This window comes from Helobdella robusta, assembly GCF_000326865.2.
Source record: "Helobdella robusta unplaced genomic scaffold HELROscaffold_2, whole genome shotgun sequence".
Lineage (NCBI taxonomy): Eukaryota > Metazoa > Annelida > Clitellata > Rhynchobdellida > Glossiphoniidae > Helobdella > Helobdella robusta.
The window spans coordinates 9,063,991-9,082,574 of record NW_008704083.1 but is presented as its reverse complement, the minus strand read 5'-3'; the positions used below and the strand labels follow the sequence as shown (position 1 = coordinate 9,082,574).

The window sequence follows — 18,584 nt, the reverse complement described above, 5'->3', positions numbered from 1 at the left end:
AGAGTACTACAAACACGTGTTCGGTAAACTGTAAACAATGTCCATGCTTTTTTAATACGCGTAAATCATATTATATTTATTTAATTTTAGTTTATATTTATATATGAAATAGTTTGTTAATTTTTTAATTTGTAAAGTAGAAGTCATCTAGTAAAGTAAACAATTTGATTGAATTGGAAACTGTTTGTATTTGTTTGTGTTTTTCATTTTTGTGTTTTGTAATTGTAATTGTGTGTAATTGTAAAGTGTAAATGTAGTAATAGTTAAATAATATATTTGTATTATAACTGTACTCGGTACTGTATTGCATTTCTATTTATTTTATATTTTATTTATTTAGTAAAGTAATACATGATAATAAATAAATAAATATATATAATTTATTTATTTATATATACTTCATATTTATAATTAATTTATATTCCATAAATGAGTAGTAGACAGAAGACAGTATTTAAAAAAAAATCTTCATTCATTCAAAATTTGAATGCAGTACTAAAATAGCAGTACAGTTGTCTGCAGATCTATTGTGTTGAGGCCTTCATTCACCATATTAAATGCATATAAATATAATTGATATATGGAGTTGCACACACATACAGTCACACACACAAATATATTGCTAACATTCAATAGCATTTGTATTTATATAATACTTTGCATAGATAGAAGAGCATTTGTGGCAAAACACATGTGAATGAAGAAGGTTTATAAGGTTTGCAGCAATCCTCTGCAGTCTCTCAAGTTTTCTCATATCACTTCTTGCCTGAGTTCTGCAAGAGAAATGTCAATCATGGTGACAAATCAAGAGGAAAAAATGGTGAAGAATTTGAATTTAATCAATGGCAGCAGTGATGTTAACAAAAATTATGAGGTCTATACTAAGTTTTAGCAAAATTTTCTCTATTTCATTTAAATTTTGATTTATTTTAATAATCAATTATAAATATTATAATCAAATTAAATCTAAAATGATCTTTATCAGTGTATTTGCTAGTATAGAATTTAGTTAAATGTCAGTTTTAGATGATATTTATGTCAAAATTAATAAGAATTAACTTTTTTAAACAGTAAAATTTTTAAAAATCCCACAGGAAACAATAAAAACATTGAACACTCTTCAGTCCAATGCATCTGTCATTGAGGATAGCAAGCAGAAAAAAATTTACTACAAATCTTTGATCGTCATGGATGAGATGTGCAGAAGAGCTAAGATTAATGTCATTCTTTCATTCATTCAATCATTCATTCATTCATTTAGAAAATACAAATCTTGTCTTATGTGCACACGATAAAATTGATTTGACATATGTAAATAGAAAAAAGGAGCTTAAGTTTAACTTTTTGTTATTTTCGAGTGAAAATGATTTCATTAAATCATTAAATGTTATTAATTTTTTTTTCTGATGTTTAAAAATATGCTTGCTTTTTAAGAAAAGACTTGGAAAAAGATTTTTATAAACAATAAAGTTTTTTTTAAAATTTCAGATTGATGATTTGGATAAGTTGAAGATCATCCACGTAAGTGGGACTAAAGGAAAAGGATCAACATGTGCCTTTTCAGAGAGTATCTTGAGATATCATGGATACAAGACAGGATTTTATAGGTTTGTCTCTCTGCTTGCTTGCTGTGTATCATGATATATCATTGATATCCATGTTGCTATTATTATTGTTATTGATGTTAGTATTGTTTGTAATTGTAATGATGTTTCATCCATAAGTTAATATCTCTTTCAAGCTCTCCCCATATTGTAGAAGTCAGGGAAAGAATAAGAATTAATGGAAGGCCTCTAGCTAAAGATTTGTTTTGTAATTATTTTTGGGACTGCTATAACAACTTGAATTCTACAAAGGTATTTGTTTCAGTATTTTTTTTACGATAAGTTAATTTTATTTTATTTTTTTTATTTTAATTTTATTATTAATTTGTTTATTTATTATTTTCTGTTTGTCCTCTGTCAAAGGCTGATCGCAATGATGCTATGCCCGGCTATTTTAGATTCCTAACGATCATGGCTTTCCATACATTCCTGCAGGAAAAAGTATTAAAAATACTTATCAAATTCAAAAATATGTTAACAAGTCTTTAATTATATTATATATAAGTGTAATAATATGAAAAATTATAGTTATGATTGTGTAATTATTTTGAATTAATCTTTAAAAGGTTGATGTGGCAATTGTTGAAGTTGGAATTGGGGGTCACTATGACTGTACTAACATTATTAAGTTAGTAGCCAATAATTAGTTGACTGACTGATTGATTGATTGGTTGATTGATTGATTGATTGATTGGTTGATTGATTGGTTGATTGATTGATTGCTTGATAGATTGATTGATAGATTGATTGATTTTGATTATTAGTTTATGTTGGATGCTTTGACAACACTTGCTTGTTTATTTTCCACTTGAATGATTCATATTATTAACTTTCATGTTATCAAATAGTTACTTTTAAGCAATCAATTGATTTAAAATTAATTAATTAATCAGTTAATTTAATGAGAGATAATGATGTGAATTTCGCCAAGAAACCCGTCAATATGTGCAGTAACCAACCTCGGATTGGACCACACAAATGTTCTGGGTAGTACCATTGAGGAGATTGCATGGAATAAAGCTGGCATATTCAAGGTAGGTCGGTCTGGTTTTAATTTACTATGTCGGAAATTTTTAGTAATGGCGATGTATTTACGATGATCATGATGGCCCATTCATCTAACCATCCATCCATCCATCCATTCATCCATCTATTAATTAATTAATTAATTAATTCATTCATTCATTCATTCATTCATTCATTCATTCATTCATTCATCAAACTATCTATTTATCCAATCATTCATCCGTCCATCCATCCATTTATTCATTAATTTAACCAAACATTCATCCATTCATCTATCCATCCATTTATTCAATAATCTAACCAACCATTCATCAATTCATCCAAAGGAGTACATCCCTGCTCTAACGGTCCCCCAAAATGCGGACGCCTTCAAAGTCCTACAGGAACGATCAATTGAACGTAAGGTTAGTTAGCTAAGTAGGAATTTCACAGAATTTATGATTTAATTTTATTAGATTTTTATTTAAACAATTATAATTTATTGTTGTTTACCGATGTTGTTATTTTGTGCGTTGTTGTATTATTGTTTGTTACTCGTGTCAGCATTTGTCGTTATTGTCGTTGATACTGTTCTTTGAAGCGTAATGCGTATTGATACATGCATACACTCACGCACGCACGCACGCACACACTCACGCACGCACACACACGCACCAACACACGCACATTAAGACTGTTTTAGGTAAAAATAATAAGTTCTCAGGTGATAACTTCATTTGACTGGCAAAAATTTTCATGAAAGTTTGATGTCTTTCTTATAATATGTCTTTTATGTCTTGTTTTTATTGTTATTTTTGAATTTATTAAAGATACCATCTACGCTGCTATTGATCTGTGATCTAAGTAATGGTGATGGGCTATTTTTCAGGCTCCACTCATCCAATGCGTGCCAGATGAGCGCATGACTCACGTTCAACTGGGTATTCCTGGCTTCATGCAAGCTTACAATGCTTCGTTGGCCGTCAAGATATGTGAGATGTGGATGGAGGATGAGAGTTTGTGTTAGTTGTTGTTGTTGTTGTTGTTGTTGTTGTTGCTACCGCTGATGTTGGTGTTGTATGTCTTAAATTGATGTAGTTGCTGATCTGTTCACGAAACTTCTAAATAAGTTGCCTATTTTGATTTTTGGTTTGTTTTACTTCTTCTACTGCTTGGAAACATGCCGTGTATATTCAGCGCACGTAGAATTACCTTGCAAATCTTCAGACGGTACATTTAGGAGAAACTTTTTATTTTTACTTTTATTAATATTAGGCACGACAGAGCGCATAGACAACATTCACAGCCGCCAAATCTGCACTATTGATACCAGCTGCTTCTTTGGATAGGTCTTTCCAATAACAGATCTTAGGCTTGGCGCATATTCTTAATCATAGATTTTTCTTTCGACGTTTTCATCTCCTCAGTTTCTTTTGAAATAAAACGTAGCTAGTCGAGTGATTAGTGAGGATGGTACTGCTTCCAGAAAATATTTCAATGTTTACTGCTTTGAGAAATAATAGTTAGAAATAATTGTCGGGTAGCGAGAGCTAAGATTCAATGCAACCTCAATTTTGATGGCTGTTTAATGGGGATGGTGATGAATGTTTGGTGGTGATGGTGATGAATGTTTGATGGTAATGACAACTGTTGACAATTTTATTATTCAAACAGCTGAAGAGGAAAGGAGGAACAAATATGAAAAGATTTACATTAAACAGCTGCAACAACAACAGCAGCAGCAAATATACAGTAGTGTCACTCAACATCAACAACATCTACAACAACAACAACATCACCAGGTTCTACATGAACATCAATTATATAGTAATCAACAATTGCAACATCAACAACAATACGACGCTTCTAAAAAGAATCTTTTATCATGCTTATTCATTAAAGGTAACAAAATATTCGAATTAATTAATTTATTCATTCATTCATTTATTCATTCATTCATTCATTCATTCATCCATTCATCCATTTCATTCATTCGTGTATTCGTTCGTTTGTTCATTCATTCACAAATTAAATAAATAAATAATTATTTTGATAAGCGCCATTTCAATATTAAAGATAAACACCTAATCACTAACCATCCTGATTCATATATCACTCGCCTGTTTGAAGGTCTGACTAACTGCAACTGGCCGGGGAGATGCCAGAAGGTAGAGAGGGGTCCAGTGATGTACTACCTGGATGGTGCTCACACGGAGGAAAGCATTGATGTGGGTATTCCTGGATGGATGGATAGATAAATGGATAGACTGATGGATGGATAAACTGACGGATGGATTGTTAATTGGATAAATGAATTGATGATAAGTGATAGATTGAATGATAAGTATCTGATAAGTTGATGATATTTGATTTAAAAACTAATAATTTTTTTGAAAAATTTATAAATAGACGGAAAGATTGTACTAATGATGATAATGGTGATAAAGATGATGATGTTGATGGTGATAATGATGATAGTGATAATGATGATGATGTTGATTATGATAATGATTGTGATAATGATGATCATTGTTCCCAATTAGGTATGCACCAAATGGTTTCTGGAAGAAATGGACCAAGGATCAAAAAGGTTTTTGTTTTCATCAATCTTTCATTCCTCCTCCCATAAATCTATCCATTCATCTATTTAAATTTGTATCCATTCGTTTTTCCATTCATCCATTTTATCATTCATTCTTCCAGAGATTCATCTGTCTATCTATTCGTCCACAACTTTTCTACGTTATTCATCTTACAAATTATTCGTTCATCAAACTATTCGTCCTTCCATTGATTTATCCACTCATTCATTCATTCATCCATTCATTCATTCATTCATTCATTCATTCATTCATTCATTCATTCATCTACCTACCCATCCATTCACTCATTCATCCATCCATCCACCCATCCATCCAACCATCCATCTATCCATCCATCCATCCGACGGACGGCCAGTAAAGGAATGAGGGACAAACGCCACAAACGCTCAGTTCGCATACTCTTGTTCAACTCAACTGGTGACAGGCAGCCATGTAATCTACTGAAAGGATTGCTGGTCGGTTGGCTGGCTTCTTATCTTACATGTATAAAGCATATTTAGGCTTATGTATAGCATGTGTTTATAGATACATAAGCTAATATAAAGCATGTAAATTGTACAATACAATGAATATATAGTGCATATATACATACATATATATATATATACAAAATGACAACGATGCTTATGAAGATGTTTTCATGATAATGATGATAGATGATTATGATCATAATGATGAAACACTCGCTTACACAGAAATGTAGATTCGACTACGCCGTATTCTGCCCAAACATTCAGAGACCACCGACCAGCAGTGACAAAAGCGCTTCCCTCAAATCAGGTTTCAACTCTTCAATTATTATTTATTGTTTGTCATTACTTGTTATCAGCTATTATTATTCTTCATTATTATTCTTTATATTATTCGTTAATGTTATGCACATTTCCAGGTGATATGTTTGCAACTAATTTATAGATATTAATGAACCAGTAAAGAGAGAAAAGTGCTAATCAGCCATACATAAAATACCTCTTATAAGCATTATAGACATAACATGAATGCATACACGTTACAGTTACAGCTGTACCAGAATTTTTCCGCCACTCGTCTTTTTTATATTTTCATTTAATAATATCTTGGATGAGTATGATATAACATAGGTAAATATAATTATTTAAATTCTTAATTTTTACTTGTCGTAAAATATATTCAAATTATGCGGCAGGGAAATATGGTTCATTGATGCTTTTGAGTAAGAAACACGTTCAGTCTGTTTGTTCTGTCTGTTTTTATATTTTTGTGTCTGTCTGTTTATATATCTATCTGTCTGTCTGTCTATCTGTCTATCTATCTATCTATCTGTCTGTCTTTCTATTTATCTATCTATCTATCTGTCTGTCTTTCTATTTATCTATCTATCTTTCTCTCTATCTATTAAAACTATAAAAAACTGTTTGTTTGCTTAATAATCGTTAATTTCTTGATACGATCAATTGTTAGTTCTTCCATTCATCTATCTATGCAATTAAGCATGTTAGTAACATAACAGAATAAATAATTTTGTGAGTGAATGACGGAAGGATAGATCAAGTAAATGAATGAATGAATTATGAATGAATGAACAAATTGAGAAGATGTTCTGATGATTAAAGGTGTCATTGAATGAGTGAATGAATGAAAGAATGAATGAATGAATGGATGAATGAATGAATGAGTGAGAGACATGTGAAATAAATGAATAGTACTATTGAGTATAGTTGAGTTATTTTAAATGAATAAAAAGATGAGTGAATGAACGCCGTGTTAAAATAAATACAAATAAGTGGGAGATCTATATATTGAATGAATGAATGAGTGAATGAATGAATGAAATATGATCTAACAGCATGAATATTTTTTTACCAACGATCTTAATTATAACGATGAATAAATAATTATCTTCAGTAACAAAAATAACAAGACTGTATTATTATTTCTTTATTATTTTCAGCTTGTTAACTTGCGATTACCTTCAATCAATCAGCCCTTGATTTTAGTACCAATGATCAACCACATAGCAATGAAACTTGTTCAATAGTTCATTCAATCATCCAAACAACCAACCTACCAATTAGATAACAGTCCTCACTCCTATCATCCAATCACAACAGACCTAACGAACAAAAACGTCACAAGATCCGCCCAGTTTAAGAGGTGTCTCATCAACATGGAAGCGTGGCTAGCTCTAAACGACAACCAATCAAACTGCAGAAAATCTAACGTCCTTCAAACTTCCAAGGCAGAGCACGAACCACCTGATTTGAATCTAAACAACAACCTCGACCGATTTTTCAAAGTTAACGGCGATATTAACAGCAGCTGTGACATCACCGCCAGGAATGACGTCACGGATGGAGATGTGACGTTAAGGGTGCAGTTTTTTCCATCCATACAAGAAAGCTTAAACTGGATCGAACGATTTGCCGAAACCGCCATTTCTTCTACACAATCTCAAGAAATTTTCGCCGAAAATTTGCCATCTTCAAGGATCTTTGGACATAACGGTTGCGACTCAAGCGGCGACTTAGCCACGACGAAAGGCTGCACCACAGACAATAATTTCCCGCGAAAAAATGGTTTTGTTTGTACAGACCTTCCCAATGACGATGACAGAACATCTGAAAACGATGAGGTGGTTGTGAGGGTTCTGTGCGCGGGCAGTTTGCATCTGGTGGGCGGGGTTTTGAGTCTCATCGATCCGGATGTATGCGAGAGAACAAAAGAGTAACAACGGACGTTTCGAATAATCAAATGTTTAAATATATTTGAATGATTGTGATTGATATTGAAGGTGATATGGACGTTTTAAGAGATGTACATAGACTTTGTATTGATAGTTCGACATGTGCAACTCTCATTTCTTTATTTAATCTTTGCATACATTTTATTTAGTTTTATACATGCGACGGCTTTATTTCGGAAGATTCATTTTTAGTTTTTTATTAAATTATTTTTTGTTGAACTGTCCCAAAATGGAATCTTCTTTTCATAAAATTTCTTCATTGAAAATACTAACGTACATCGTTACTATCGATAAAATAATTGAAAGCTGTAACAACGGTAATAATAATTGGCTTTCATCATCATTATTGTCATCATAATTACCATCATCATATCATAATTATCATCATCATCATATCATTTTAATCTTCGTGTAACACTGGACAGTAAGGATGATTTCTGCTTCTTTGACGCATCCAATTTCGCCTTTTCTTCCTCCATATCCTGCTCAGAAAAATTATTTTAATTGTAGTATAATTACATTATGATCTTATTTAAATCATAATTACGTAATTAACTTGTAATATAATTATATTATGATCATAATTAAATCATGGCTAACTTGTAACATTATGATCATAATTGAATTGTAATTACATGGCTAACGTGTAACATTATGATCATAATTAAGTTATAATTACATGGCTAACGTGTAACATTATGATCCTAATTAAGTTATAATTACATGGCTAACGTGTAACATTATGATCCTAATTAAGTTATAATTGCATGGTTAACAAGCGATGTATTATTTTTTGAGAAGCTGGATGGATTGGGAGATTTCTGACCTGCAGTTGTTTCTGCTTCTCCTTGAAGACGGCGATTGGGTCGTCGAACTGGGCGTAGTACTCCATGACAGGCCGCACGTCCTCGACATTACTCAGCGCTACAGCTGCAACATTAACAATTCTACCAGTTTGGCTTCGCTGGTTTTTATTGCTGATATTAATAACATTACTCGTTTGGTTTCGGCTGGTTTTTAACTAATTAAAATTCTCAAATAGACTGTTGTAACAACAAAAGAATTACGAACGTGAAGAGTGAAATTTAAGTATTGAGAAATTTGAAATAATAATAACAAGAACACGTTCTTCCCAGGTACACAAAGATAAATGAATGGAACTGAATAAAACTTAAAAAATATTTTAAAATATTTTATCTATCCCTAACTCTTTAGGAAGTTAGCCAGATCGACAAGTTTCCTATCTGAATCGTCCCCCTCCCATTTTTGAAGTAGGAATCCATTCCTTGGTTGTAGGGACATTGCTTTCGGATCGCAATCCACAATTATGACTTTTGATAGATCCCGATTCAAGAAGGATAAGTCCTGAATGTTGGGTGCGCGCGCGCGCGCGCGTGTTTTTCCGTGAATATCTGTATTCTTTAGCCGTGTATTTGTGTTTGTGAACATTTATATATGTGTATGTGTACTTGCTTGTATATTTACTTGTGTTCATGCGCATGTACATGTTTTTGCATAGATAGATGTATGTCTACGCAAAAAATGTAAATAAAAATTTTGTGTGTACATATAAATACAAAATAACACATGTGTATGTAAAGTTATAAATAGACAACTTTGGCATGCGTTCCGTTAACATATTTGGTGGCATCTCTGAACAGTCTGAACATGATTCTGCCCTCTGGATCCATGCTGTCGATTATTGGGTAGGCAGTCTGAATTGTGGGCGTGGTTAAAAATTCTTACAGACATTTCATTGGTCAGCACATTACGGATCAATGAATTTTGTACAATGAAAAAGATCAAATATTTACTATAATTAAATTTTCATTAAATTACTGAGAAAATGAAATTAAGAAATTAAACATTTGAGAAAAATTTTGAATTTAAAAGATGTCGAAAGGACGTACAAATCCTTGTTCGTGGGTGTAGATGACCACTTCAAAGAGGGGTGGTCCAACTTGCTGTAGGAAGTACTTCAGACCTGGCCTCTTCTTAAACCTCCAGCCCGTTGATAACTAAATTTTTGGTCGTTCGTTCAGTCATCGTAATATAGTTTATTATCAATTGTTATAAACGTTTACTTAGCACATTGGCATAATGTTGAAACTGTTTTTAATACTTTATCTGCTACTGTCATTATTATCCTCGAAATTACAACTTTTACAAGATCATCATCTTATCACATATTCCATCATCCTCATCATCTCGTTATCATCCAACTCATCTTCATCAACATCATCATCAAACGGACCGTCCAATCAGGGTGTACCAGTACCCCCGTCATTTCGATGACCAGTGTGTAGGGTGGTTGATACCAGGGCTCTTTCAGTGGATCTGGCAAAAGTTTCTCACTTGATGGGTCCTGTATCATCTGTGGTTGTGTGCATGTGTGTATGTGTGAGTGAGTGTTTGTGTATGCATGTGTGTGTGTACTATCATCATTATACATGTCTATCTTGCATGTTGTTCTTTTATGTATCTATCATCGTGACAGTTGTTATCAAAGTCCCTGTTCTCATCATCATTATTGTATCATTATCATCATCATTTCCATTAGAGACCATCATCATCATCAGCAACGACAACTGCAACTACGTCATCATCATCATCGCCATCATACTTTCTTAAAAATGTACATCTCCTTAAGAGCCCGCTTCGGAAAGGCCAACCACGTTGGTACTGGAATGAGTGAGTGATACCAGATGATGATGATGATGACGTGGTGATGATGATGAGTTGATGATGATAGTGAAGATGATAAAAATGATTGATACGAATGAGATCAGATGATGATGGGTAATGTAGATGATTATATGAAGATAACGATGGTGAGTAACGCAGATGATGTCGGTAGAAATGACAAAAATGATAATAAACTAACATCATTATAAAATGGAGATTATTTATAGAAAAACTTACAATTAGTGAACTCATCTACAATCTGTTGACAACAGTAAAAAAAATCAGTATTTAAAGGTATTTAAATAAATATTTATTTATAAATTGTTCAACTATAAACGGATAATATAATTAACGATTAAATATAGTAATATTATTTTTAAAAAATAATAAAAAACGAATATGTGATAAAATAAATATGAAATAAAATGTGATAAAATCTGTAAGAATGGTTGCTTACATCATTGCCCTGAGGATCTTTCTGTGGTTGACCTTTTAAAAATTATAAATAGAATGAAAAGAAGAAAGTTTCATTTCATTTGTATATATACTTTTTATGAGAAAAAATAAATAAAAAAAATTATTTATTTAGTGGCTCTGTATATATGTGTAAATTGATATGTATTATTAAATGTGTACTGCACATATATGCAAAAATATACATGTAACATATTTGTATTATAAATATATATATATATGTATGTTTGTATATTTAATTTAAAAAAATCAATTATTCAATCCATTTTTAAACTTCAATGAAACAAATGAGTAGGCAAGAGCAGTAAAACAGGATATGAATATTTGTTATTAACCAAATGTTAGGATGATGCTTGTGCATGAGAAAAAGCCACCGACTGCCAAACAACCGAGACCAACTTTCCACGCGTTTTTCCCGCTATACCACTTGTCTTTACCTTTGCCACTGTCACCTGACGACGATTTTTGATCAGTTGGGGTGGGTGGGTGCGAAGAAGATGGCGGAGTTAACTTTGACTTGAGAATTTCATCAGTCAAACTGCCTATTTTAGGAGTAACTGAATATTGACGACTATTTTTTGGAAAATTAGTTTGAAAATAAGTGCTAAAAGAATTTGAGTAACTTAAATTTGGGCCATGATGATTATGATGGTAGTAACGATGCCCATTCAAAAAACATGATGACAGACGAAGATGTGCGCCGGACGAACTTAAGGTTTTAATATGCGGAAAGCAAAAGTTATTTTTACTGAATTGAGATTTTGAAAAATTAAAAAGAGCAGACGACTTTTTGGAAATATTGATTGCGCTTTTTAGCAAATTTCTTGAGCACATGTCCGGCCTGTTTTTTGCAAAAATTAAGTGCGGTCATTCGAAACAGAAATTAACTTTTAATTACAAAAAATAAAAAGTTAATAAAGAGATGGCAAGTTTTTAAATAATTAATCAAGAAACATTTAAAAGATCTATTACACTTTTTCAAACTAAAAGTGTTTTGATCAAATTTTAATTTTTAATAAAAAAAGTTGTAATTTTTTAATGCAAACATTTTACCCTGATTTTGTATATTTTTAAATTTTCTAAAAAACTAAAAGTGAAAGTTGAAAAGTGAACTTATTCTCATATCTTTAGTTTTCAAAAATGACATGATATGATGACAGACAAACATCGAGACGTGATAAACGAGGAAACCCCGGGTTTGAAAACATGCAGAGCCTGCTCAGATTTCAAATCATGGATGAGGAAACAAATGGGAAGATCTGAAAAGGCCTCCCCACTTAATTCTAACACTACTAACACTAACAGTAATGACTACCACTACAAACACAGTTTGGTTTGTTTTTTAGTTTTTTTCTTTTTTCTTTTTAACTTTTTTATAAAAATGTTTTTGTTACACTTTGATTTATTAATAATTATATAATATGTTTATGTCTGAATTGTTCATTTTGCCATTTTGTCAACTTATTTAATATTTAATTTAAATTTTTTGCATATTATTTATTATTGAAGATTCATTGTTTACAATATTAGACTTAAAAACATTGTTAATAATAAAATAAGTTATTAAGCTTAATATTTTTTAAATCCACAAGAATAACACCAGTGTCAACTCAAGCAACTCATCAACAGCCAACAACATAGCCTCAACTACAACACAGTTTGGAACATCAGCAGATGACTGCCCACCAGACAAATCAGAACTGGGCATTAATACATGGTCATTCTTACACACAATGGCCGCCTACTACCCTGAAAAGCCAACAACATCTCAACAGGCCGACATGAAATCTTTCATACACTTATTCTCTAAATTTTATCCATGTGAACACTGTGCTGAAGACTTGAGAGAAGAGTAACAATTTCTATTTTAATCATTAATTACCTTTTTAGTTATTTTATATTTTACTTTTTTAATATTAAAATCAGACATATTTAACAAGTATTTATTAATTTATAATTGCAGTTTAAAGAAGCACGAGCCAGAAGTGACATCGAATCTAACACTCTCTCAATGGTTCTGTAACCTCCATAACAGGGTGAACCTGAAATTAGGGAAACCACAATTCGACTGCAGAAATGTTTTAAAAAGATGGAAGGATGGCTGGCCAGATGGCAAGTGTGATTAAAGAGAAATTGTGATGAAAATGACTGAAACCTTAGTGAAGCTGACGATAGTGAAGATGATTTTAGAGAGGTTTATTGTTCCACTCAGATTTTTTAATATCATTTTTATTATTTGAATTTATTTCCTTTAATTAATTACAGAATCTGTTTATACTCTTATTTTTGGAGAAAATTTAAATACAAAATGTTTAATGTCAATTTTCGTCAAATTAAAATCCACGGAGAAAAATATTTCTTTTAAACATTGACCTCACATGCTACATTCACGTTGTTAGTGTTATTAATATATCTTATAAAGATAAAAAAATGTATATCTAGAAATGCAGATTACATGTGATGTAAGAAGCATCTACAATAATACAATTATTATTACATTTCCATTTGATGTTTTTAAAATGTGAACAACGGGGCTTCACCTAACATTACAAATTTAAAATTTCATGAAAAATTTTTTAAATTTAAAACAGAAAATAATGTTTGACTTTAGCTCATTACATTTAATATTTATCATGAATTGAATACAAACTAGAACAAACATGAAAAAATTACTTGAATTTTGAATGAACTTTTCAAAAATTAAACATTAATTTAACAAAATCTTCGACAATTAATTGATTAAGTGATCAATTGACTACTTGAAACGTAAATGAAAATTTTCTAAAAAGAAAAAACACATTTATTCACGATAAGATAAGCAGACGTTTAAAGCCGTAGGTACAAATTGATGAAAAAAGTTGAATTAAAAAATTAGGAAGCAGACAAAGTTACACAAATAACATCTAAAGATACAAATCATATAAAATCAAACATGAGTGGTATGTTTGTCTCTGTGTGAACGTATGCGTGAACGTGTGTGTGAACTTGCGTGTGAACGTATTTGTGAACATAGGTACTCATCCAATGAAGATCTATCTGAATAGTGAACTACTTTACTTATGTACTTTACTTACTTACGTAAGTAAATGTAATGAATAGATAATATTTACAATAGTAAATGTAACATTTACATAATAATTACGTATTTAAATATAACCAAATCATGAACGTGAAAACGTTTGATTTAAAAAAATACGAAAAACCAAGGATAATAAAAAATATTTAATAAAAACATTTTATAGTTCTATTAAATGATACCAAAACTTGCACAAATGCTTCTACATACTTGGATAAATTTTTAAGATTTTTTTACACACAAACACACACTCAACTTAAAAATAGTTACAAATCAACAGATTAATTGAAACAAACAAAAAGAATATAAATAAAAAAATGAATCTCTTCAACAAAATGAAACAAAATAACTTGAAAATACCAACAAAATAAATAACAAAACAGCAGAAAAACAAAAAAAAATGTTAGTAATCTTTGTAACACACACAAACTCTACAGTAGTATAGAGAATTTGTAATATACAACGACTCAAAAACGCATAAGAAATAGTAAATGTTTCTTTTTCTGCAACATGAATTATTAAAAAATATTAAAAAAATCTATAAAAAAATTATTGTCAACAGCAATAATGAAATCAAACTTGAGAGAAAAACAGCAAAATTAATTGAAAAATAAATAAAAAAAAATGACTAAAAAGTTAATTAACAATTACTGACCTTATTAAATAAGCACTTTTAATGACAACACCAATTAATTAACTCAGTTATATATAAATAATTGAATGATTCAGTAAAAAAACGAATGAATGAACAATTGGATGAATAAAAAATGAATGGACTGATGGATGAATGATCCTTTTTTTTGATTCAGTGATGATTAAAAACCTAACTAGTCTTTCAAAAATAATAACGATTGTGATTAGAAATATTTAAAAAAGAACGTTACATAAGTTGGCTTAATTTTTTTTTTCGTCTATAAGATTTTTTATAACATACAAAAGAGCAGACAAAAAATTATGCAACGACCGAAAAATATTTAAAAAAAATTATTTAAAATTTTTTTCAAAGTTGTAGATCATTGATACGACACGATGACTATGATGATGACGGTGTTGTTGATGAAATGACTACAACGGTGATGAAGACTACAACGATAAATATGATGATAATGAAAGAAACGATAATGTAAATATATCAATGAAGATGAACAAGATGATGATTGCAAGAAGATGATGATGATGAAGATGATGGTGACTGAGACAATGATAATAATGTTGGTGACTAGGTGACTAGAAGATGATTATAAAAATTATGATAGTGGTGACTAAGATGATGAGGATGATAAAAATGACGATAGTGACTCAGATGATGAGGATGATGCTAGTGACTAAGATGATGATGATGGTGATGGCTAAGATGATGATGACTCCAGCAATGATAAAAAAAGACAATGAAACTTTGCTGATGGTCTCCTAGTACTATAACAAACCATTATATCTTGTAGGCCTTTGTTGCTTGCTTGATTTCATCTATATAATCAAAGTGAAAAAATAGCAATATTTTAGTTAAATTCAATAAAATTATTTAATAATAATAATATGAAATAATAATTGAAATTAATACAATCACATTTATATTATATAATAATTATTTATAATAATAATACGAATAATAATATATTTTAAATGATATTTTGAAAAATACCAGACTGACGTACTGTGGAGATATTTGATGTCAGTTTGTAGCTTGTGAATTTGATCTGCGACCTTTTCATTATGCATACTGGCCTAGTAATATAGAAATTATGATAATAATTATGATGATAATATTATTTGTAATAATAATAAAAACGAAAACAATTATTGCCAAAATGGGAATAAAATGATATAAAATTTAAATGAAAAAATTTTTTTAACATTTTTAATCTGTGCATTCAGATGTTCAATGCTTTGTTCATATCTCTCTTCTCTATCACTGTACTACAGATGATAATTTAATTAATTAGTTAATTAATTATATAAATGAAATAAAAATTGATTATTAAAATTAAATACCAATAAAATGAATGAATAAAAAATATTTATTATATATATACAAGTGTTCAGAGGAAGCTAACTAACGCGGAACATGCTGTGAATTTCATCAATAATTAAAGAAAAAAATGATTGAGAGAAGGAGGGAAAGTAAAAGAGTGAAAATATGAGAGAAAGAAAGATAGAGAAAAATGAAAGAACAAAAACCTCTTCAAGTTGCAGTTGGTAGCTTTTCAGTTTAGCTGTCAGTCCTTTCGTTTCATCTTTTATGTTTTTGGTAGTTCTACAAAAAAGATTTAAATTATCATTTTAATCATCTTCATCGTCATGGTTTATCATCACTGTCATCACAATCATTATTATCATCATCATCATCATTGTTTTAATAATTATTACCCTAATTATTATAATTAACAGAAATTTTTATTATAACTAACATTTCAGCCCTCTGTATGCGTGCTTCAGCTCTGTCACTATCAGCCTTGACTATCAGTAACTTTTTGGAGACCTACACGATGACAATAGCAAAAATTTTTATGTAAAGTAAAGGATAATTAGTTAGTTTATTAATTATTAATCATTATAGTTATTAATCATTAATTAATTAGTTTCAGATTTAGCAAATATCTGTTTTTATGTGTGAATATTTGCCTATCTACATGCAAAGCAAACAGCAGACAAATTAATCAACACCAAAAAAGTTTGATGTTTGTAAAAAAAAACACAAGCAGAAAAAATTCTGAGTACCTCTTCATATTTCCTCTCAGATTCAACAAGCAACATTTTAGTTTCTTTGTACATCTCTTCAAGGGTGGCCATTCTATCCAGATCCATATTTTTTCGATGGTCTAGAGCCCTGCGACTTCTGTTTTAATTAATTAATTAATTAATATCCAATTAACTTGACGTGCAAAAATCTTTCAAGAAAATAGGTCTATTATGTATTCTTGAGTGCATTAACCTTAGCTTTTTTACTTTTAAGATTTTAATGATACACCACTTTGTAATGAACATTTTAATGTAGTGCTACACTTGTAATAACCTTAAAAAGTAATTAGAACAGTGAAAAAATAAGAACCAACTTAACTTTCACATTCATCTGCAAACTTAGTGACACCCATCAGTTTATCTGTGGCCTCCTGAACCTTGTTATTTATCTCAGTGCACTGGTCTTCCATACTTTTGACCTTTTCTCTCAAGGCTAGCACCTCTATTTCAGTCTGCGATGAATGAAAAATTAGAACTGGTAAAATAAATTAATTCTAGTAAATGCTCAAATCAAAGTTTGATTTGATTTGATTATCAAACAAAGTAATATGCACTTTAATCACAAAAACATTAAAGTTTAACATAAAAATATAATAAAATATTCTTAAATATAATAGTGAGATAATTATTCGTAAAATTAAATTTGAATTTCTAGGTAGTGCAAGCAGTGGTGACTACTAGACAACCAAACCCACCTGGGACTTCTTGGACCTCTCCTTATTGAGTTCTTCCTTAGATGACTGGCACATCTCCTTGCACTTGTCTAACTCCTCCTTCAGCCCCAGGATCTTTGTCTTCACGATTACAGCAGAGGTGTTGTCTGACTTGTTCACCATGTCCATTACGTCCATTTTTAATTTCTTTATTTAATTAATTAATTAACTGATTATTGCAAAAATATTTCTTTTTATAGTTAGTAAAGTAAAAAAGAAAAGAAAAAAGTAATTTAATCGCGAAAAGGTTATTTAAAAAATTGGTTGTTGATTAGTCTGATGTAACGTTTCTAGGCTAAGAAATGATTTCTATGGAATTTTTAGGCATATTTAAATTTTTTTAAAATATAATCTTTGCTGTTAAACGATATATTACAAATTTCATATTCAATGATTTATTCAATAAATATAATGATATTAAATAAAATATTAATAATAATACAAAAACAATGTTTTTCATAGCTATAATATCATTTCAGATGACTTATTAACACACGAAATTGCTTAACACAACGTACATGAAACAGTAGTTATGGCAATTCAAAACTTAATCAAATTATACTAATTTAATCATAACTAATATGTTTTTGCTGAGAGCAAATGAAAATTAAACGATTTTCCATACTTTATTCAATGATGATGAAGAAAATGATGATGAGGATTGAAATAACAAAGCTAATAAAAATAAAGATAACAGAAATAACCAAATAATTTTATAACTGGTTATATTATTATTTTTATTCTTGTTGTTATGGGACTGAGATGATGAACATGATCTCAATCAATCATTCGTCTACTTGTTTGTGCATTTAAAACACATACATATATTCAAACACATATTACAAAAGTACATAAACATATATACATTTCACCTGACTTACACACACACCACACACACACACACACAAACACACACCACACACACACAAACACACACACCACACACACAAACACACACACATT

The 18,584-nt window shown here is 30.3% G+C and overlaps 4 protein-coding genes across 4 annotated transcripts; 2 read left to right on the top strand and 2 right to left on the bottom strand.

Moving 5' to 3' along the window:
* Positions 1-1,091: 1,091 nt before the first annotated feature.
* HELRODRAFT_64438 (hypothetical protein) lies at positions 1,092-6,105 on the top strand (the record flags this gene model as incomplete). The annotated part of the gene is made up of 12 exons (XM_009017770.1): positions 1,092-1,220; positions 1,489-1,607; positions 1,742-1,856; positions 1,968-2,045; positions 2,171-2,232; positions 2,536-2,638; positions 2,957-3,034; positions 3,499-3,625; positions 4,686-4,837; positions 5,153-5,199; positions 5,580-5,667; positions 5,908-6,105. Coding segments are annotated over 12 exons (1,296 nt in total), but the record flags the coding sequence as incomplete, so codon positions are not given.
* Positions 6,106-8,329: 2,224 nt separating this feature from the next.
* HELRODRAFT_64595 (hypothetical protein) lies at positions 8,330-10,386 on the bottom strand (the record flags this gene model as incomplete). Its single annotated transcript, XM_009017769.1, has 6 exons — positions 8,330-8,416; positions 8,761-8,864; positions 9,143-9,299; positions 9,551-9,649; positions 9,845-9,952; positions 10,189-10,386. The coding sequence occupies 6 exons, from the start codon at positions 10,384-10,386 to the stop codon at positions 8,330-8,332; spliced, it is 753 nt and encodes a 250-aa protein (XP_009016017.1).
* Positions 10,387-12,246: 1,860 nt separating this feature from the next.
* On the top strand, positions 12,247-13,219 carry HELRODRAFT_64824 (hypothetical protein; the record flags this gene model as incomplete). The annotated part of the gene is made up of 3 exons (XM_009017768.1): positions 12,247-12,397; positions 12,765-12,945; positions 13,057-13,219. 3 exons carry the CDS (start codon positions 12,247-12,249, stop codon positions 13,217-13,219), a joined length of 495 nt encoding a protein of 164 aa, XP_009016016.1.
* A 790-nt stretch (positions 13,220-14,009) lies between these two features.
* HELRODRAFT_160837 (hypothetical protein) lies at positions 14,010-17,759 on the bottom strand (the record flags this gene model as incomplete). The annotated part of the gene is made up of 7 exons (XM_009017767.1): positions 14,010-14,044; positions 15,825-15,894; positions 16,348-16,423; positions 16,578-16,648; positions 16,888-17,005; positions 17,248-17,360; positions 17,604-17,759. The coding sequence occupies 7 exons, from the start codon at positions 17,757-17,759 to the stop codon at positions 14,010-14,012; spliced, it is 639 nt and encodes a 212-aa protein (XP_009016015.1).
* Positions 17,760-18,584: the final 825 nt, after the last annotated feature.